Source organism: Nipponia nippon, unplaced genomic scaffold (assembly GCF_047370975.1).
Source record: "Nipponia nippon isolate SJK-2023a ecotype South Korea unplaced genomic scaffold, ASM4737097v1 scaffold_46, whole genome shotgun sequence".
NCBI classification, from domain to species: Eukaryota; Metazoa; Chordata; class Aves; order Pelecaniformes; family Threskiornithidae; genus Nipponia; species Nipponia nippon.
Window position 1 is genome coordinate 58,981 of NW_028262365.1, and position 20,344 is coordinate 79,324.

At 68.7% G+C, this 20,344-nt stretch overlaps 3 protein-coding genes across 6 annotated transcripts; 2 read left to right on the forward strand and 1 right to left on the reverse strand.

Moving 5' to 3' along the window:
* Positions 1 to 128: 128 nt before the first annotated feature.
* Positions 129 to 4,767, reverse strand: VASP (vasodilator stimulated phosphoprotein). The gene is made up of 13 exons (XM_087729723.1): positions 4,643 to 4,767; positions 3,257 to 3,428; positions 2,508 to 2,676; positions 2,361 to 2,424; positions 2,172 to 2,212; positions 1,865 to 2,076; positions 1,676 to 1,785; positions 1,512 to 1,572; positions 1,280 to 1,322; positions 1,066 to 1,111; positions 738 to 816; positions 603 to 660; positions 129 to 463 (listed from the first exon to the last, which is right to left on the reverse strand). The coding sequence occupies exons 1-13, from the start codon at positions 4,645 to 4,647 to the stop codon at positions 426 to 428; spliced, it is 1,098 nt and encodes a 365-aa protein (XP_087585849.1). The 5' UTR covers positions 4,648 to 4,767; the 3' UTR covers positions 129 to 425.
* A 1,136-nt stretch (positions 4,768 to 5,903) lies between these two features.
* Positions 5,904 to 11,604, forward strand: RTN2 (reticulon 2). 4 transcript variants are annotated; one of them, XM_087729720.1, is made up of 10 exons: positions 5,904 to 6,145; positions 7,001 to 7,093; positions 7,196 to 7,594; positions 8,203 to 8,352; positions 9,119 to 9,326; positions 9,840 to 9,978; positions 10,373 to 10,442; positions 10,945 to 10,991; positions 11,129 to 11,187; positions 11,394 to 11,604. In XM_087729720.1, exons 1-10 carry the CDS (start codon positions 6,115 to 6,117, stop codon positions 11,434 to 11,436), a joined length of 1,239 nt encoding a protein of 412 aa, XP_087585846.1. In that variant the 5' UTR covers positions 5,904 to 6,114; the 3' UTR covers positions 11,437 to 11,604. The 4 variants fall into 4 exon arrangements, with proteins under 4 accessions (XP_087585846.1, XP_087585845.1, XP_087585847.1 ...); XM_087729719.1 differs by having other exon boundaries at positions 5,905 to 6,145; positions 8,200 to 8,352; XM_087729721.1 differs by having other exon boundaries at positions 5,912 to 6,145; positions 7,049 to 7,093; positions 8,200 to 8,352.
* Positions 11,605 to 13,794: 2,190 nt separating this feature from the next.
* FOSB (FosB proto-oncogene, AP-1 transcription factor subunit) lies at positions 13,795 to 19,995 on the forward strand. Its single transcript, XM_009473657.2, has 4 exons — positions 13,795 to 14,667; positions 16,414 to 16,704; positions 16,807 to 16,914; positions 17,790 to 19,995. Exons 1-4 carry the CDS (start codon positions 14,542 to 14,544, stop codon positions 18,207 to 18,209), a joined length of 945 nt encoding a protein of 314 aa, XP_009471932.1. The 5' UTR covers positions 13,795 to 14,541; the 3' UTR covers positions 18,210 to 19,995.
* Positions 19,996 to 20,344: the final 349 nt, after the last annotated feature.

Here is a 20,344-nt window from a genome sequence, read left to right on the forward strand (position 1 = left end):
CACGGGTGGGTGACGGACGAGGACGCCGGTGTCGCATACAAAATGATCATATTTATTTGTGGCAGGGGAGGGGGACTCCCCAACCCCCCCCCCCCCCCCCCGAAAAAAAAAAAAAAAAAAAACAACCAAAAAAAAAGGTGAAAAACCCAAAAGTGGCATAAAAAAGACCCCGGGGGGAAGGGGGAACCCCTCATTTTCCCCCCCCTGTATAAAAAAAAGGGGGTCCCCAAACTGGCGGTGAGGGGGGGCACAGTGGGGGGGGGGGCTGCTTTGGTCCCCCCGGCCAGTAAGGCACAGCCTGGGGGGGTGTGGCCCGGAGCCCCCTCCCCAGGGCGGTGTGGGGGTGAAATGGGGGGTGAGGCTGGGGAGGTGCAGTAGGGGGACCCCCCTCCATCCGGGCCCATGCTGGGGGGACTGGGGAGGGGTCAGGGCATGCTCCGCTTCCGCAGCTCCACCATGAACGCTAGGGGAGGAAATGCAGTGTCACAGGGGGGTCCCCCAATTGCCCCACCTGGAGCCCCCCCAGCGTACCCCACCTCCCCTATTGCCCCCACCCCCCAATGTCCTATTGTCCCCTCTTGTCCCACGAGCCCCCCCCCCACCTTCGATGATCTCCTCCTTCATCTTCTGCAGCTCCCTCCGCATCTCCTCCAGCAGCTCCTGGAGGGGAGGGCACAGGGTCAGGGGATCTGGGGGGACCCCCCATGACCCTGCTTCCCTCCCCCCGACCCCGCTACCTGTTTGATTCGCTCCAGGTCAGGATCGTCAGCAGGGCCAGGAGGGTCGGTGGGCGCAGCCGGGATGGTCGACTTCATCCTGGGGGGGTGGGGGGTGTAGAAGAAATAGGTTGGGGGCCCCTCCAGACCTCCCTGCATGCCCCCCATCTTGTGTCTTGGGTACCCCCCAACCTGCCCGCCCCCTCATCCCAGCAACTGCCCTGCAAATCCTGCTCTGGGGGTACTAGGGATTCCCCCAGCACCCCAAAACCCCCTCCGTGGGCACCCCAAAGCCCCCTCCAGCCCCTAGACCTCCCCCAAATCCCCCTGCCCGCCCCCCCAAACCCACCTGGGCAGCGTGGAGCTGGCCTTCTCCCAGGGCCTCCGCACGGGCTCTGTGGGGAGAGGGCAGCGGATGAGGGGGGTCCCGGCCCCCCAAACCCCTCGCCTTCCCCTAAAGGAGCCCCCCAAGGCTCCCCCGCCTGTATGACTACATTTCCCAGCATGCCCGGCCCCGGCGGCGGGCCGCGTGGCACGCTGGGAGTTGTAGTCCTCTCACTCACCCGCGGGCTGCCCCGGGGTCCTAGTGCCCGGCTCCGCCTCGTCCTGAGGGGGGGCAGAAAGAGGGGGCGGGGCGGGGGGTGGACACGGGGGGGGTGTGGACATGGGGGAGGTCCGCCAGCATGAGGACAAGGGGATTAACTGCCCTTGTGTGGGGCAGGGGCAATGGGGGGGCACAGGCAGCAGCTCCCCAACACGGGAGCCCCCCAAAAGTGGTATTGGGGGGGCACTCACGCTGGTGACATCCTCGTCTCTCTTTGGCACTGGCTTGTCCCCCTGCAGGGTGGCTTTCCTCCTGGGGGGGGTAAGAGGGGTCAGCGTGGGCACAGGGGTGCCCCCACGTCGGGGGAAGCTGCTGGGCAGAGTGGGATACCCCCCCATCAGGTTCCCCCCCTTACCGTCGGGCCAGCATGGCACTCATCTCCTCCATCAGCCCCCCCCCGGCCCCCCCACGGGCACCTTCGCCCTTGGGGGGCGCAGGGGGGGCCCCCCCACCTGGCACCTCCTCCTGCCAGGAGAAAGGGGGTGATGCAGAGCTCGCCTCGCCAGGTTATCGCCCCCCCTCCCCAACCGTGCCCTCCCCTCACCTTGCCGACTTTCCTGAGCTTGGCCCCTGCGATGGCAGCGGCGAAACCGGAGCCCCCCCCGGCCCCCCCCCCAGCAGCACCCGCTGCTGCCGGCAAGGGGGGCGCAGGCGGGACCCCCGTGGCTGGCGGGGGGATGGGAGGTGGCGGGGGCCCCGGGGGCGGTGGGGGGCCCGGGGGCGGCGGGGGGCCTCCAGTGGGCACAGCCTGGGTGCCTGGATGGGGGGAAAGGGTTTTAGGGGGGAGCTCGGGGTTGGGGGGGCCCATCCCCCGTGTCGGGGGGGGGGGGCCTTGGACCCCCGTCACCCACCTGCAGCTGCCACACGGCGCTCGGGCTCCTCCAGCGTCTGCCTGGGGGGGGAAAGGGTCAGCACCCACAGCCCCCCAAAGCACAGGGGGGCCCCCCCAGCACCCACAGACCCCCATGGGCATGGGGACCCCCTCAGCACCCCAACATCATGGTGCCCCCCCCAGCACCCCCAGTTTGGGGGTCCCCCACCTCTCCTGCTGCTCAGGCTCCTCTGGAGCCAAACCATCAGGGTCCGGCCAGGATAGCGGGGTGCCTGGATGAAGGGGGAGACACAAGGCAAGGCCACAGGGTCAGGCCCCCATGAGTGCCCCCCATAACCCCCCCCCCAATACTCACCCTCCTCCAGCGCCCGCAGGGCCCGCAGGACGGCGGCAGCGAAGAGGGCGGCCTCGCGGGGAGCCCCAAAGCTGAGCCCCCAGACCCGGCGGGCCTCCCGCCACTGGTGGAACTGGGGGGTGGCCTGGCTGTAGCGCAGCCCCCGCCCCAGCGGGCAGTTCAGCACCACCTGCAGGCACCCGCAGGCGTGGGGGGCAGCCCTGCACCCAGGGGTGCCCCCAGCGCCCCACACCTGGAGATGGCCCGCAGAGCCCCCGCATGCCCATGGGTGCCCCGTAGAGCACCCCCATGCTTTAGCATTGCCCCGTAGCCCCCCCTGCAGCCATGGGTGCCACATAGATCACTCCCATGCCCAGCATTGTCCCATAGTCTCTGCAGCACCCATGGATGCCCCATACCCACCCTATGCCCAGTGTTGACCCATAGACCCTCCTGCACTCATGGGTGCCCCATAGACACCCCCCCCCCCATACTCAGCATTGCTCCGTAGCTCCTCCTGCACCCACAGATGCCCCATAGCCCCTCCTGCACCCATGGGTGCCCCATCTCCCCCCACCCCATGCCCAGTGTCCCCCCATAACCCCTGTCCCCATGGGTACCCCACGCCCAGTGTTACCCCATAGCCCCCCCACACCCATGGGTGCCCCATACGACCCCCTCCCTCCATCTTCAGCATTACCCCATATCCCCCGCACTCAGGGCTGGCCCTTTGCCCCCTGCACCCATGGGTGCCCCCCAGGCACCCTCACCTGCTGGTCGGGCTGCATTTTGCGCCCCACCAGGCGGAAGGCGTTGGCACCGGGGTGGTGGTAGAGCTGGACACAACTGAGGGTCTGGGGACCCCCACCTGCCGCCACCCACTGCTTCTGCGTGTCATCGTAGAGCAGCACCGCTGCCCGGGCACTGCACAGCACCGTCTCGCTGCAGGGTGGGGGGCAACGCTGGGTGGGCACCCCCCAGTACGGGCATCTCCCCGTGGGGTGGGACCCCCTGGCATGGGCACCCCCGCGTGGGTGGGACCCCCTGGGGGCAGAACCCCCCCCCAGCACAAGCAGCCCCATGGGTGGGGCCCCCTGGGTGCCGGCCCCCCCAGTTTGGGGACCCCCTGGGTGTAGAACCCCCCTTTACAGGGACTCCTTGGGTTTGGGACCCCCTGGGTGTGGGGAAACCTCCCCCCAGCACAGGCAACCCCTGGGTGCAGGACCCCCTGGGTGGGGGTACCCCTCGACATGGGTAAACCCTGGGTGGGAGGGACACCCAGGGTTGGGGACCCCCACGCGTGGGGAACCCCAGGACCAGGCATGGGGCACCCCAATACGTGGGGCACCCCCAGGACCAGCCGCGAGGCACCCATGGGCGCTGCCCCCCCCCTCCAGCACCCAACCCACAAGCGCACCCCAACACCCCCCCCGCCCCCCCTTTTTCCTTCCTCTTCTCCACGGGGGACCCGGGCGTCCGGACCCTGCCCCTCCCCCGCTTCCTTAGGGTGCGGGGAGGACCCGGGCGTCCGGACCCTGCCCCTCCCCCGGCCCCGGGACGGGACATCCGGACGGGAGGGGGCACGCACGGGGCGGGGGGGTTGTGTTTATGTAGGGCCGACCTGAACTTCCCCATGGGGAAACTGAGGCGCAGGGCGGCGGCACCCGTGGGGAGGGGGGCCCACGGGCCGGGGGTCCCCGCTGTCACCCCACACCCCACACCCCCCCAGGGTCACACCCGTCAACCGGGGCGGCTCCCAGTGCTCCCCAGTTCCCCCAGTGCCAGCTGCCGGTGCTACCCCAGTGTTCCCAGTACCAGTTCCCGGTGCTCCCCAGTTCCCCCAGTGCCCCCGGTACCAGTTCCCGGTGCTCCCCAGCGCCAGCTCCCGGTGCTCTCCAGTTCTCCCAGTGCTTCCCGGTGCAAACTCCCAGTGCCAGTTCCTGGTGACTCCCGGTGCTCCCAGTACCCCCCGGTGCCAGTTCCTGGTGCTCCCCAGTGCTCCCGGTGCCAGTTCCCCATGCTTTCCAGTGCCCCCGGTACCCCCCGGTGCCGGTTCCCGGTGCTGCCTAGTGCCCCCAGTGCCAGCTCCCGGTGCTGCCCAGTGCCCCTAGCTCCCCCAGTGCCAGCCCCCGGTGCCCCCCGCCCCGGCCGCTCACCTCATGCTGGCAGCGGCGGCGGCGACGCGCTGGGACCGGGCCGGGCCCTTCCGGTGGTGGCGGGGGGGGTGGGGAAGGACCGGCCGGTCCCGGCCCACGGCGACGCCCCCCGCCAGGCCACGCCCCTCCCGGTAACGGCGGCGGAGCGGCCCCCGTCTGCTTAAAAGGGCAACGGCCCAGGGGGAGCCCCACCGGGGAGGGGACTGGGGGTACTGGGAGGGCACTGGGGAGGCTCTGGGAGGGCACTGGGGGCTGTAGGAGGTATTAGGGGGCTCTGGGAGGGCACTGGGGAGGCTCTGGGAGGTATTAGGGGGCTCTGGGAGGGCACTGGGGAGGCTCTGGGAGGTATTAGGAGGCTCTGGGAGGGTACTGGGGGCTCTGGGAGGGTACTGGGGACTCTGGGAGGTGTTAGGGGACTCTGGGAGGTATTAGGGGGCTCTGGGAGGGCACTGGGGGCTGTAGGAGGTATTAGGGGGCTCTGGGAGGTATTAGGGGGCTCTGGGAGGGTACTGGGGACTCTGGGAGGTGTTAGGGAGCTCTGAGAGGGCACTGGGGGCTGTAGGAGGTATTAGGGGGCTCTGGGAGGGCACTGGGGAGGCTCTGGGAGGTATTAGGGGGCTCTGGGAGGGCACTAGGGAGGCTCTGGGAGGTATTAGGAGGCTCTGGGAGGTATTAGGGGGCTCTGGGAGGGTACTGGGGAGGCTCTGGGAGGTGTTAGGGGGCTCTGGGAGGGCACTGGGGAGGCTCTGGGAGGTATTAGGGGGCTCTGGGAAGGTACTGGGGACTCTGGGAGGTGTTAGGGGGCTCTGGGAGGTATTAGGGGGCTCTGGGAGGGCACTGGGGAGGCTCTGGGAGGGTACTGGGGGGCTCTGGGAGGTATTAGGGGGCTCTGGGAGGGTACTGGGGAGGCTCTGGGAGGGTACTGGGGGGCTCTGGGAGGTATTAGGGGGCTCTGGGAGGGCACTGGGGAGGCTCTGGGAGGGTACTGGGGGGCTCTGGGAGGTATTAGGGGGCTCTGGGAGGGCAATGGGGAGCTCAGAGGTGATACTGGGGGCTCTGGGGAGTAGTGTGGGCTCTGGGAGGGCATTGGGGTACTTTGACAGGTACTGGGCAGCACTGGGGCAAACTGGAGGGGTTCTGAAGGTAGTGGGAGGCTCTGGGAGGGCTCGGGGGTGTCCTGGTGACTCCAAGGGGGGCTCCGGTGTCAGATCCCAGTGCCCAGTCCCCGGTGTCTGTGCCCGGTACCCGGTGCCGGTGCTTGGTGTCAGTGCCCGGTTCCCGGCTCCCCGGTGCGGCCCCGCCCCGAGCCCCGCCCGCCGCCGCTCCGCCCCGCCGCCGCTGCCGCCGCCGCCGCCCTTTGTCCGCCGCCGCCGCCGCGGGCCCCGCCATGGCGTCGCGGTGATGCGCGGCGGGGCCGGCCCGGGGGTAACGGGGCCGAGGGCAACCGGGAGCCCCATGCGGGGGCCGCCGCCATGGGGCAGGTCCTGGGCTTCGCCCACTGCAGTACGCACCGGCACCGGGGACCGGGAGGGGCGGCGGCACCGGGAGAGGCCGGGGATGGAGGCACCGGGGGTGGCCGGGGATGCGGGAACCGGGATGGGGGCACCGGAGATGGGGCGCTGGGAGGGACCGGGGATGGGAGCACCGGGGATGGGGTACCGGGGGTGGAGATACAGGGGATGGGGGCCCGGGAGGGTCCGGGGACGGAGGTATCCGGGGCGGCGGCACTGGGAGGGGCCGGGGATGGGGGCACCGGGGATGAGGGCACCGGGAGGGGCCGGGGATGATGAACCGGGATGGAGGCACCGGGGATGGGGCACCGGGAGGGGCCGGGGATGATGAACCGGGATGGAGGCACCGGGGATGGGGCACTGGGAGGGGCCGGGGATGCGGGAACTGGGATGGGGGTACCGGGGATGGGGCGCTGGGAGGGGCCGGGGATGGAGGCACGGGAGGTGGGACCACGGGGGATGGGGCTACCGGGAGGAGCCAGAGATGGGGGTACCGGGGACGGGGGTACTGGGGACGGGGCACCGTGAGGGGCTGGGGACAGAGGCACTGGGGTGGAGGCACCGGGAGTGGCCACGGATGGGGCTACTGGGGATGAGGGAACGGGGCTGGAGGGGCCAGGGATGGGGGCACCAGGAGCAGCTGGGAGTGGGGGTACCCGGGATGGGGCCCCGGGAGAGTCCGGGAATGGAGGCACCAGGAGTGCCGGGGGACAAGGGACAGCCGGGACAGCGCACGGGGGCAGGGAGTGGCCGGGGGGATACGAGGGGGCATACGGACTGGGAAGGCAGGAGCAAGTCTGGGGGGGCACCGTGCACTGGGGGACCCAAGTGCTGCGGGGGGGGACAGGGACACGGGGGGGGCCCGCGCCCCCCCCATCCCCTCTGCCCCCTCCAGAAGAGGCTCCATCCACGACCTCCACCACGCCGGACTCCACGGAGGGTGAGCGGGGCTGAGCACCCACATTTTGGGGTGCAACTTTGGGGGGGGGCATGGGGGTGCCCCGACCCCCCCGTGACCCCCCCCCAAATCCCCCACGCCCAGGTGGCAACGAGGAGTCGGACTTCCCTGAGCTGCAGGAGGCACCGGAGCCCCCCGAGGAGGAAGAGGAGGATGAGGACGAAGATGGGGCGACGGCGGCAGGGGGGGGACCCCGGGGACCCCCCCGGGAACTCACCTTCTCCTACATCGCCTTTAGGGGTGGGGGTCCCCCCAACGAGCCAGGACCCCGCTGTCGCCGAGACTCCCGTCGGGGACGCCCCCCCCGCCTGAGCTCGGGGCCCTCCGGGGGATCCCCCCGGGGGCCGGACCCCCGCTTGGCTGCCAGGACTCCCCCCAAGCGCTCCGAGGATCCCCCGGCCCCTCTCGAGGGGCAGCTGGAGGTGGGGGGGGCCCTGCCAGATTTGGGGGGTCCTGAGGCTGAGGAGACCCCAATGAGCCCGGGTATGGGGGGTCATGGGGGGCTCGGGACGATGGAGGTCCCGGGGGGGCAGTTCAGGGTGATGGGAGTCCCTGGGGGGCAGCTTGGGGCAACGGGGGGTCCCGGGGCACCCTGGGGGGCTGGGGGCCATGGGGAATCCCTGGGGAGGGTCCCCAAGGGGGGCTGGGGGATATAAGGAGTCCTGGGGCACTCCTGGGGGGTGGGCTGGGGGCGATGGTGGGGTCGCGGGGTACCCAAAGGGGGGCTGGGGGCCACGGGGAGGGGTCCCGAGGGGGTCTCAGGGCAATGCGGGGGGGCTGGGGGTCACGGGGGGGGGGGTCCCGAGGGGGTCTCAGGGCAATGCGGGGGGGCTGGGGGTCATGGGGGGGTCCCGAGGGGGTCTCAGGGCAATGCGGGGGGGCTGGGGGTCATGGGGGGTCCCGAGGGGGTCTCAGGGCAATGCGGGGGGGCTGGGGGCCATGGGGGGGTCCCGAGGGGGTCTCAGGGCAATGCGGGGGGCTGGGGGCCATGGGGGGTCCCGAGGGGGTCTCAGGGCAATGCGGGGGGCTGGGGGCCATGGGGGACCCCTCCGCAGCCCCCTGACCTCCCGCTCCCCCCTTCCCCGCAGAAGCAGCGCCCGCGGGCCCCCCCTCGCCCGCGCTCCCCGCCCCGCCCGCAGCGGCTGCCCCGCGCCCGCCCCCCCCGGACCCCCCCCCCATCCCGGAGCCGCCCCCGGCGCCCCCCGACCAATGGCCGAGCCCGCCGGGAGCCGATGTCCTGGGTGAGCGGCCAATCAGGGCCTCGGGGCACTGCGGGGGGGAAGCTCTCGGCGGGGGGGGCACCCAGGCGTCCGGTTGCAGGGTGGACCCGGGCGTCCGGGCGGGATTGGTGGCTAAAAATAGGGGTGACCCCCCCCCCCCAAAGTCCCATTCCCCCCCCCCCCCCCAGCAGCGCCCGCGGGGGCCATGGAGGGCCAAGGGGGGGGCGGGGGGCACGGGGGGGGTCACCCCGGGGGGGGATGGGTGCTCCCCTTCCCTGCAGCTGGGGCTGTCACTCGGGGTGGGGACAGCGGGGTGCGGGGGGGGGCACTGGGGCTCTGGAGAGGGTACTGGGAGGCACTGGGGGGGGCTCTGGGAGCACTAGAGGGGCCCTGGGGGGCTCGAGGGGATACTGGGGGGGCACTGGGAGGCACTGGGGAGCACTGGAGGGACACTGGAAGCACCAAGGGGGCTCGGGGCGGGAATACTGGGAGGCACTGGGAGGTACTGGATGGATGCTGTGAGCACTATATGGGCTCGAGGGGATACTGGGGGGCACTGGGAGGTACTGGATGGATGCTGTGAGCACTATGTGGGCCTTGTGGGGCTCGAGGGGATACTGGGAGGCACTGGAGGAGGCACTGGGGAACATCGAGGGCCACTGGGAGCACTAGAGGGGCTCTGAAGGGGGTACTGAGAGACACTGCGTGGTGCTGGGGGGCTCTGGAGGGCATACTGGGAGCACTGGGAGGCACTGGGAGCCCTCGGCGCAGCACGGTGTCCCCGCAGTGTGGGAGCTGCTGTACTGGCGGGCACCGGGGCGGTCAGCACTGGCGCTGGTGGGGACGCTGGGCACCCTGGGGTGCCTGGCGCGGTTCAGTGCCATCAGCGTGGGCGCCTACGGGGCGCTGGCCGTGCTGGGCATCACCCTGCCCCTGCGCCTGCACCGTGCCGCCCTGCGGGCACTGCGCCGGCACCCACCCGAGAACCCCTGCCGGTGAGTGCCATGCCGGGGACCCTCGCGGGGCCATCGCCATCACCGACACCCTCCTGGTGCCATCCCCTGCCTGTCCCGCTGCCTGTCACCATCCCCACAGCATGGGGTGGCACTGCTGTCCCTGTGGCACACCCCTGTCCCTGTGGGGTGGCCCCGCCATCGCTGTCCCCTCGCCCTCGGTGGCCCTGTCATCCCTGTCCCCACGGCATGAGATATCCACACCATCTCTGTCCCCATCCCACAGAGCGTCCCTGCCATCCCTATCCCCATGGCACAAGGTGTCCCTGCTGTCCCTGTCCCCATGGTAAGGGGTGTCCCTGCTGTCCCTATCCCATGGGGTGTCCCTGCTGTCCCCATCTCCGTGACACAGGGTGTCCCTGCAGTCCTCATCCCAACCCCATGGTGTGTCCCTGCCATCCCCACACCACGAGCTGTCCCTGCCATCCCCACCGCTGTCCCTGATGTCCCTGTGGTCCCCATCCCCACCCCATGGCTGTCCCTGTCCCCGTGCAGGGTGCAGTCGGAGGGGGCCGTGGGGCTGAGCCCCGAGGAGCAGCAGCGCTGGGCCCGGCGCCTGGCCCGGCACCTCACCGCTGCCACCCACACCCTCACCCGCCTCTTCCTCGTCCACAGCCTCCCCGAGTCCCTCAAGGTGACCATCACCCCACACGGGACGGGGGGCACTGAGGACGTGGGGGGCACTGGGGGCATGGGGGACACTGGGGGTACGGGGACATGGAGGACACTGGGGACATGGGGGCACTGGGGGCATGGGGGGCATTGGGAATATGGGGGACACCTGGGGCATGGGGGATCTAGGGGCACAGGGGACATGGGGGACATGGAGGATACTGGGGGCATGGGGACACCAGGCCATGGGGGTACAGGGGACACTGAGGGACAGGGGCATGGGTGCCCCACAGGCACAAGGGCATGGGGGGTACCGGGGATGTGGGGTACGAGGGCGCAGGTTGCCTGGGGGTCACCCGGGGCGGTGACGACGAGGGTGATGGTGAGGGTGACGCGATGCTGGGCTCTGGCTGCAGTTCGCCTTCTTGTTCTACCTGCTGACCTACGTGGGGGCCGTCTGCAACGGGCTGACGCTGCTGGGAGCAGGTATGGCACCAGGACGGACAGGGGTGGCACGGGGAGGCAGACAGGGACAGCACGGGGAGGTGGAGGGGACACGGGACAGGAATGGCAACAGGGATGGGACAAGGTATGGGGACAGGGCATTGGCGTGGGGGACAGGGACGTGGGAGAGGGATAGGAGATAAGGGACATGGGATGGGGACAGGGACAGGGGATGGGGGACAGGGATGGGGCATGGGGACAGAGGACAGGGGATGGGGACAGGGCACAGGGGTAGGGACAGGGGACAGCATGGGGCCCGGGGACAGGCACAAGGACAGGGGCTGGCATGGGGACAGAGTGTGGATATGGCTAGGGGACAAGGGGACAGGTGTAGGGGACACGAGTAGTGCCTGGGGACAGGGAGATGGCCCAGGGATGGGGGACACCACGGGGACAGGGCATGGGGACAGCCTGGGGACAGAGGGATGGCACAGGGACAGGGGACAGGACGGGGACCTGGCCTGACGTGGCACTCCCTGTCCAGGCGTTATCTGCGCGTTCACCTTCCCCGTGCTCTACCGGCACCACCAGGTACGGGGACACGGGGGTTGGGGAGGGTTGGGGACACAGGGGGACACGGGGGGACGCGGGGGTCTGGGGGTGGGCGAGGGGTCCCCCCCTGCCCCCCCCATGTCCCCAATTGCCCCCCCCCCCCCCGATGTCCCCAGGCCCAGATCGACCAGTATGTGAGTCTGGTGAGGAACCACCTGAGTCACCTCCGAGCCAGGTGAGGGCAACCCCCGGCCCCCCAAAACTGCCTGGGACACCCCAAAACCACCCCCACCCCGACACCCCATCCCTACCCCCATCCTGGCACCCCAAAACCCCCCTGTGCCCCCCAAACCTGCCCCTGGGGACCCCAAACCCAGCCCGGGGGTGCCCCTGGGGGGTCTTGGGGTGCCCTGGCCCCCCCTGACTCCCCTCTGCCTCCAGGATCCAGGCCAAGCTCCCAAGTGCCAAAGCGAAGCCGCAGTGACCCCCCCGTCCCCCCCCGAGGTGACAGCTGGGGGGGTGGCTGGGGTCCACCTGCATCCCCCCCCGCTCTGCATGGGGGTGTCACTTGAGGGGGGCAGGGGTCGTGTCATCCCCCCGTGTCCTCCCCCCGCGTGGGGGGGGTCACACTTTAATAAAAACTCTTGTGACAGCCGGGCTTGATTGTGCAGGGGACGTGGGGAGAGCGGGGGGGACACGGGGGGGCCATGGGGGGGCCACGGGGGGGACACGGGGTGACAGGGGAGGTCATGGGGAGGCACAAGGGACACGGGGGGAACATGGGGGGGACACGGGGAGGCACAAGGGACACGGGAGCCATGGGGACACGGGACCATGATGGGGACAACGGCGGGGCATAAGGGGCCGTGGGGGAGCACGGGGGACACGCGTGGACACGGGGGGGGCCCTGGGTCGTCATCCCGCCCCCCCCCGGGGATTTTTAGCCCCTCCCGCAGCTGTGCTGACTCAGCAGCTGGGGAGTGGGGGATCCCGGACGCCTGGGTTCCCCCCGGTCCCCCCGTGTCCCCTCCCGCCCCGCGAAACGCGCGGGAACCCCGCGGCGCAGACCCCGCCTCCCCTCCCCTGACCCCGCCCCCTCCGGCATCGCCCCGCCCCCCGTTGCCAAGGGCACGGCGGTTGCCGCGCGACGTAAACAAAGGACGCCGGACGTGGTGACGTCAGGGGCATGGAACGCCGTCGCCGGGGCGACACGCGCCGTGTTTACTCCGGCCGCGGCGGCGGCACGTGGGGACGGGACGGGACGGGACGGGACGGGACGGGGACACCGGGGAGACCCCGGCCGGGACCCGGACCCCGGGGACTGGAACACGGGGGCTGAGGACACCGGGGAGAGCCCGGTTGGGACCCCGGGGCTGCGGCCACCGGGCAGCAGGAGCACCGTGAGGCACCGGGCCGGGACCCTGGGAACCGGGGGCACCCGAGACCAGAAGCACTGGGGCCGGACCCCCCAGACTGGGGACACCGGGGGCCTGGGGGCAGCGGGGGGGGCGGGGACAACCGGGGCTGCGACCCCCCCGGCCACGCCCCCCCCGATCGGTGGGCGGGGCACGAATGAATGACGGGGGTGTGAGTGAATGAATGAATGAATGAATGAATGAATGAATGAATGAAGGGGCGTGGGAACTGCCCCCCCCGCCCTCCCGATCGCCGTGGCCCCGCCGTGACTCAGCGCCGGTTCCCGCCGGTGACATCAGCCTCCGGTGTCAGCCCCGGTCCTGTAAAGGGACCGGGAGCCCCCCCAGGGGCTCCGGTTGCCGACACCCCCATACCGGGACCCCCTCCCCGTGCCCATCCCGGGAGCGCGGGGGATGGGGACCGTGGCCCCTGCACCCCGGCACCGGGAACCCCCCCCCAGTGTGCCACCGTCTGGTACCGGAGACTCCCCGAAGCTCTGTAACCCAGCCTCGGTGGCATCCCGGAGGTGGAGGGGGTCCCATCGTCCCCGTACCGGGACCCCCCGGTGCTCTGCAGTCCGGTACCGGTAAACACCCTGGAGGGAAAGTTCCCATTGCCCCGGTACCGGGACCCCCCATACCGGGACCCCCCCCGGTGCTCTGCAGTCCGGTACCGGTAAACACCCTGGAGGGAAAGTTCCCATTGCCCCGGTACCGGGACCCCCCATACCGGGACCCCCCCCCGTGCTCTGCAGTCCTGCACCGGTAAACACCCCGGGGGAAAGTCCCCGTTGGCCCGGAACCGGGATCCCCCTCGGTGACTCACGGCGAGGTCCCGATAACACCCCGGGGAGAGGTTCCCATTGCTCCGGTAGCGGGGCCCTGCGGTCCGGTCCCCGTCCCCCCCGCGCTACCGGGACCCCCCCACCCCGGGACGGTCCGCGGTGCCACGTACTGGGGGGGGTCCCGGGGCGGGGGGGGGGTTACGGGGGAGGGGTGTCACCGGGGAGGGGGGAGTGTTACCGGGGGGGGGGGGGTCACCGGGTGGGGGGGGTTACCGGGGGGGGTTACCGGGGGTGCGGGGCCGTCGCCCCGGACGGTTCAGGCCGTTTCTAGAACCGCGGCGCCCGTTTCTATTAATACGCGTTTCGGCGGCGGCGGCGGCGGCGGCGGCGAAGGGATTCCCTGTGACGTCATTGCTAGGATACCAAACAAACACTCCGAGACAAGCCCATATATGGCTAATTGCGTCACAGGAACTCCGGAGGGGCGGGGCGAGGGATCCCCCCCGTTCTCCGCCCGCCGCGGAGCCTCTTAACGGCGGCGGCGGCTCCCGGGGCCGCAGAACGGCAGCGGCAACGGCGGCGACGGCGGCTGCGGGGTCGTGGGGGTCCCGGGAGGCCCGGAGCGGCGGCGGCGGCGGGCGTGACGTCAGCGCAGGGGGCGGGGCGCCGCCGTATAAAGCGGCGGCGCGGCGGTGAGCAGTTCATTCATAAAAAGCGGAGATCGGGGGAAGCGGCGGGAGCGTCACCGGCACTTTGCACCGGCGGAGCGGATGTACCGGGGCTCGTAGCGGCTGAACCGGAGCCTGGGAAGGGACTTACCGGAGCGTTTAGCGGCCAACAGGGACTTTGCACCGGAGCCTGGGAACGGATGTACTGGGGCTTATAGCAGCGAACCGGACTTTGTATCAGCGAACCGGAGCCTGAGAACGGATGCACCGGGGTTTGTAGAGGCGCACCGGGACTTTGTACCGGAGAACCGGAGCCTGGGACGGCTGCACCGGGGCTTATAGCAGTGCACCAGAGCTTGTAGCGGCGGACCGGAGCCTGGGACAGCTGCACCGGGACTTTGAACCGGCGAACTGGGGCTTGTGGAGGTGCACCGGAGCCTGGCACGGATGCACCGGGGTTTATAGCGGCGAACCGGGGCTTGCAGCAGCGCAGCGGGACTCCGTAGCTGCCAACCGGAGCCTGGGACGGATACGCTGGGGCTCGCAGCGGCGCCCCGGGACGGCAGAGCAGAGCGGGACACTCGCCCCGAGAGACTCCCACAGCCGTCGCCCTAACCCGGAGCGGCAGAGCGAGGCGCGGGGGCTTGCTCGGTAGAGCGGGATGCCGGTAGCCTGACCCGCAGCCTTGGCGTGGCGGGGCAGCCCCCGCGCCCCCGGGGCCATGTACCAAGGCTTCCCCGGTGACTACGACTCGGGTTCCCGCTGCAGCTCCTCGCCCTCGGCCGAGTCCCAGTACCTTTCCTCGGTCGATTCCTTCGGGAGCCCCGCGGCAGCGGCGGCCGCGCAGGTGAGGGAGCTCCGCGCCGGGGGGAGGCGGCGCCGAGGGGGCGGGGTCGTGCGTAAACGCGTGACGCGTTGGAACCCTCCGTGATGACGCGGCGCACGTACGGCGCGCGCGGGTTTATTTTGGAACGCGGCGGCCGCCCCCTGTTGCTAAGGGGGGGAGGAGAGGCGCGCGTGGGGGACACGCCCCCTCACTGCGCGGCCACGCCCACCGCGCTGATTGGCCACGCCCCCGCGCCGGCTTGCCGCTGCTGCTGCGGCGAGGGGGGCAGAGGGGTTGGGGCTCCCTCCACGCGTGAACCGGGGCTGGGGGGGGCTTAATGCCTTCCACCCCCCCCGCCAGGTCCCGGTGCGACCGGGGGGCGCTCAGTGCATTCCCCCCCCACGCGCACACCCCGGGTCCCGGTGCAACCGGGGGGGCTCAGTGCATTCCCCCCCCACGCGCACACCCCGTGTCCCGGTGCAACTGGGGGGCGCTCATGCACCCTGCCACACACACACCCCGGGTCCCGGTGTAACGGGGGCACAGCCGGTTCATGGTTGGTTCAGGTCCTCCCCCCGTGGAAACTGGGGGGGGGGGGGGGGGGGGGCGATGCACTGCACCCCCCCCAGGTCCCGGTGCAGCTGGGGGGGTAATGCGTACCCCCTTCCCGGTGTACACACATTTCCCAGTCAACCGGGAATGTGGGGGCTTAGTGCCCCCCTCCCCCAGCTCCATGCGGGATTTGGGTGCTGGTGGGATTTGGGGGGTTCCCTCGGCCCCCCCTGACACCCTCAGGGTGTCCCAGCCGTATGCGGGGTCCCAGTGCAAAGCGGGGGGGGGGTCCTGGTGCAGCGAGGCGGGTGCTGCCAGCTGCAAAGAGCTGGAAGCAGAAGGGGCGTCCCTGGGGGGATGGGGGCACCCTGAGCTGGGTGCTGGGGCCCATCGTGTGCCGGGGCCGGGGGGGTTTGCATGTTTGTGCACGAGCACTGGGGGCCTTGCAGAATGGTGCTGGGGACAGGGAGCCTTGCACGCAGGGGCAGGAGGGTGTCACGCATCAGTGCTGGAGGCCCTTGCACGTCTGTGCCAGGGGCACAAGGGCATTGCACAGTGGTGCCAGGGAGCTCTTGCACGTCAGCAATGGGGGCACGAGGGCATCGTGCATCGGTGCCTGGAAGGACTTGCACATCTGTGCCAGGGGCCCAAGGGCATTGCACGTTGGTGCTGGGGGCACAAGAGTGTCATGTGTCAGTGCTGAGGGCTCTTGCACGTTGGTGCCAGGGCCATGAGGGTGTCGGGCATCAGTGCTGGGGAACTTTTGCAGGTCAGGGACAGGGATCGTCGTACATCAGTGCTAGGAGGCTCTTGCATGTTGGTGCTGGGGACGTCAGCGTCTGGTGCATCAGTGCCAGGGGCACGAGGGCACTGTGAGTCTGTGCTGGGGAGCTCTTGCACATCGGTGCCAGGGGACAGGGAGCCTCACGCCTTGGTGCTGGGGACCTCCTCCACCTTGGTGCCAGGAGCAACTTGCATGTTGGTGCCGGGGCACAAGGGCATCGTGCATCAGTGCCAGGGACCTCTTGCACGTTGGTGCCAGGAAGGACTTGTGTGTCAGTGCCAGGGGCACGAGGGTGCTGCATGTCAGTGCCGGGGAGCTCTTGCACGCTGGTGCCGGAGACACAAGGCCCTCATGCAGGGTGGGAGGGTAGCAGCACCAGCCCACCTGTGGGTGCTGCCAGGCAGGGTCTGACTCCCTTCCCCTCTCCGCAGGAGTGCAGCGGCCTGGGGGACATGCCTGGCTCCTTCGTGCCCACGGTGACGGCCATCACCACCAGCCAGGACCTGCAGTGGCTGGTGCAGCCCACCCTCATCTCCTCGGTGGCCCAGTCGCAGCCCCTGGGGGCACCCATGGCGCACCCCCCTCCCACCGCCCCTGTCGATCCCTATGACCTCCCGGGACCCAGCTACTCCACGCCAGGCATGGGTGCCTTTGCCACGGGGCCAGCGGCGCCGCCAGCACGTCCCACCCGCGCCCGGCCCCGGCGCAGCCGCGAGGAGACGGTGAGTGGCATCCCTATCCCCGGGGGTGGGTGGGGACCCGGAGGGTGGTGGGACTCTGGGGACATGGGTGGCAGCTGGCTGATAGTCCTGTCCTTCTGGCAGCTGACACCGGAGGAGGAGGAGAAGCGCCGCGTACGGCGGGAGAGGAACAAGTTGGCGGCGGCCAAGTGCCGTAACCGGCGCCGGGAGCTGACGGATCGGCTGCAGGCGGTGAGTGCTTGGAGACACACTGGGGACGGTGGTGTCACCACAGCTGGGGGTGTCCGAGGAGGATGGTGGTGGCTTTCTAGGATGGTGATGTCCCCAAAGGCTGGGGACATCACAAGGGGATGGGTTGATGTCTACGGGGGCAGGTTCCCGGGGATGTTTGGGGACAGTGGTGTCCTCAAAGCCATGGGGACATTGGAAGGGGACGGTTAACTTGGGCTTGTTGGAAGGAGACAGGTCGATGCCTATGGGAGCAGATGGGGACAGTGATGTCCCCAGGACCAAGGGACACTGGAAGGGGATGATGATGATTGTAATGACAATGACACCCTTGGAGCTGGGGACATCACAGGTGGACAGACTGATGCCTGTAGACCCTGATTCCAGGGAGCTGGGGACATAAGATGGGGACAGTGGTGTCCCCAGGACCAAGGGATGCCGGAGGGGATGATGTCCCCAGGACCTGGCTGTGTTGGAGGGGACAGATGGATGCCTACGGGTGCACATCCTGGGGAGCTGGGGATGTTGGATGGGGACAACAGTGTCCCCATGAGCAAGGGACACTGGAAGGGGATGATGATGTCCCCAGGAGCAGGCAGCATCAGAGGGGAACAGATGGAGACCTAGGGATGCTGGAGGGGGACAATGCCATCCCCAGGAGCCAGGGACATGGGAGGAGGATGACAAAAGGTGCTGGAGGAGGACACTGTGTCTAGTAGCAGAGGACATCAGAGGGGGACGGATGGACCTCCAGGGATGCTGGAGAAAGGAAAGATCCCGTCCTGCAGGCCACGGGAGGGTGATGTCCCCAGGGCTGGGGTGGGGGGGACAGTGGTGTCCCCTGCAGCCCATCTCACTCCACCCCACTGCCGCCCCAGGAGACAGACCAGCTGGAGGAGGAGAAAGCCGAGCTGGAGTCGGAGATCGCTGAGCTGCAGAAGGAGAAGGAACGGTTGGAGTTTGTCCTGGTGGCCCACGCCCCCGCCTGCAAGCTCCCCTTCGAGGACGTCGGCTCCTTGGGTGCCGGCCCCGCCGAGGTGAGCACCCTGGGCAAGGAAGAGCCGGCGGGGACCGTCGCCTTCCTACCCCCGGGTCCGTTCCAGCCGAGCGCCCAGGGCCCCTTCCCCAGCTGCTGCTTCGCACCCGGGGTCCCCTCGGGGCCACCTAACCCATCCTATACGTCTTCGTTTGTGTTCACCCACCCAGAGGGAGCCACCTGCGGAGCCTCGCATCAGCGGAGCAGCAGCAGCGACCAGTCCTCGGACTCCTTGAATTCTCCCTCGCTCCTCGCGTTGTGAATGGGGTCCCCCCCAAAAACGGGCACCTCCTCCCTCCCTGGGTGGTGTTTTTTGTGGTTTTTGGCTTTTTTCCCCCCCTTTTTTTGGATCAGTTGGCCCAGGGGTTGGGATGTTGGTGAGGTTGAAGGGCAGTTTTGGCGCCTGGATGTGGGGTGTCAGCGATGGGGCCAGCATGTTGGAGGTGTCCATGATGTGTCTCTGTTGTTCCTGCGGCATCCCAGCCGCTTCAGAGGTGTCTGTCCCCAATCCCCATCATCTCGTGGGGGTTCATGCAGCATCTCCATCCCTTTGGAGATGTTCCTGCCCAATTTCCACCACCCGGGGAAGGTTCCTGTGGTGTCTCCATCACCTTAGAGGTGTCTGTCCCCAATCCCTGTTGTCCCATGGGGCTTTATGCAGCATCTCCATCGCTTCGGAGATGTTTCTGCTCAACTTCCATCCACCTGGGAAGGTTGCTTTATTGTCTCCATTGGCTGAGAGGTGTGTGTGCCCAATCCACACCATCCCATGGGGCTTTATGCAGCATCTCCATGCCTTTGGAGATCTCCATGCCTGATTTCCACCACCCTGGGAATGTCCCTGTGGTGTCTCCATCACTGTAGAGGTGTCCGTCCTTGATCCCCATCATCTCATGGGGATTCATCCAGCATCTCCATCCCTTTGGAGATGTCCATGCCTGATTTCCACCACCCTGGGAATGTCCCTGTGGTGTCTCCATCACCGTAGAGGTGTCTGTCCCTGATCCCCATCATCCCATGGGGATTCATGCTGCATCTCCTTCACTTTGGAGATGTCCATGCCTGATCTCATTCACCCTGGGAAGGTCCCTGTGGCACCTATGACACCTTAAAGGTGTCTGTGCCTGATCTCTGTTGTCCTGGGGAGGGTCCCTGTGCCATCTCCATCACTTTGGAGGTGCCCATGCTGTGTCTCCCTCACTCTGGGAAGGTTCCTGTGTCATTTCTGTTACACTGGAGATGTCCATGTCATCTCCATCATCCTGGGGGGGGGGGTCCATGTGGCATCTCCCTCACCCTAGAGGTGTCCATGTCACATTTCCCTTGGAGAGTCCCTGTGGCACCTTCATTACCTTAGAGGTGTCTATGCCACAACAGCACCATCCCATGGGGTCCTTGCAGTATCTCCATCGCCCTGGAGATGTCTCTGCTGTGTCCCCGTTGCCCTAGGGGGTTCATGCAGCATCTCCATCACCCTGGAGGTGCCTGTGCTGCATCTCCACTGTCCCATGGGTGTCCTTGCAGCATCTCCATCACCCTGGAGGTGCCCCTGCCAAATCTCTGTCACCCTGGGGGGGGTCCATGTGCTGTCTCCATCCCCTCCATGGTGTCCACACTCCATGTCCCGATTCCCCCTTGGGGGTCCCAGCCCCGCTGCTGATGCTGGGCTTCCAGGTGACCTCTCCAGCACCCATAATATTGGGTGGGCTCCCATCCTGCTTGTCCCCCCCCCCCCCCCCGACTGTGAACGGCTCTGCCCCGTCCACCCTCCCTGCACGGGTCCCGCTGGTGGCTCCGGCGTCCCCAACCCCGTGCCATCCCTCTCTTGTGACCAAGCTTCGCCAGCGTTGACTCTGTCCTCTCTCTATATTATATATATATTTTTGTTGTGTGGGGCTGCCAGCCCCCAGGAGATGTTTAATTTTTTATTATTATTATTATTATTATTATTGCCTGTGCTGTATTTGTGACTGTTCTGGGGCCGGCTTGTCCCCTGCGTCCGCGCTCAACTCATCCCAACGTGGCAAATAAAGCAGCTTCGGATCGGCTCCCCTGTCTCTTCTTTCTCGCCGGCAGGGTGGCATCAGAATGGGGACCCATGGCCACCAAGGGGTTCTTGTGGAGGAAATGGGTTGGGGAGCTTCTGGGGACACAGAAGCTGTGGGTTGAGGAGCTTTCCCAGGTCATGGGGACCTTGGGGACATGAGCCAAGGGTCACAGGGTCCTTGGGGACGAAGAGGGACAGGGACCACCTAGGTGATGGAGGCATGGAGCTGCTGGAGCCTGTGCCACAGGGAGCTTCTGCAGATGGAGAGCCCTTGGGTGAGGGGGAGCAGCGGGGACCAGGGCCAGCGATTCCTGGGGGCCAGGGAGCTTCGGGGGGACCAGGAGCCCCAG

Bases quoted from the DNA above. Each gene is read 5' to 3' on its own strand.
- VASP (XM_087729723.1), bottom strand. The intron at 1,573-1,675 runs GTAAGGGGGGGA...TACCCCCCCCAG, and splicing joins AGTGCCATGCTGGCCCGACG to GAGGAAAGCCACCCTGCAGG. The intron at 661-737 runs GTAGCGGGGTCG...CCTCCCCTCCAG, and splicing joins ACCTGGAGCGAATCAAACAG to GAGCTGCTGGAGGAGATGCG.
- RTN2 (XM_087729719.1), top strand. From the start codon at position 6,115: ATGGGGCAGGTCCTGGGCTTCGCCCACTGCA. The intron at 6,146-7,000 runs GTACGCACCGGC...GGGGGGGGACAG, and splicing joins CCTGGGCTTCGCCCACTGCA to GGACACGGGGGGGGCCCGCG. The intron at 10,992-11,128 runs GTACGGGGACAC...CGATGTCCCCAG, and splicing joins TGCTCTACCGGCACCACCAG to GCCCAGATCGACCAGTATGT.
- FOSB (XM_009473657.2), top strand. From the start codon at position 14,542: ATGTACCAAGGCTTCCCCGGTGACTACGACTCGGGTTCCCGCTGCAGC. The intron at 14,668-16,413 runs GTGAGGGAGCTC...CCCTCTCCGCAG, and splicing joins CGGCAGCGGCGGCCGCGCAG to GAGTGCAGCGGCCTGGGGGA. The intron at 16,915-17,789 runs GTGAGTGCTTGG...CTGCCGCCCCAG, and splicing joins TGACGGATCGGCTGCAGGCG to GAGACAGACCAGCTGGAGGA.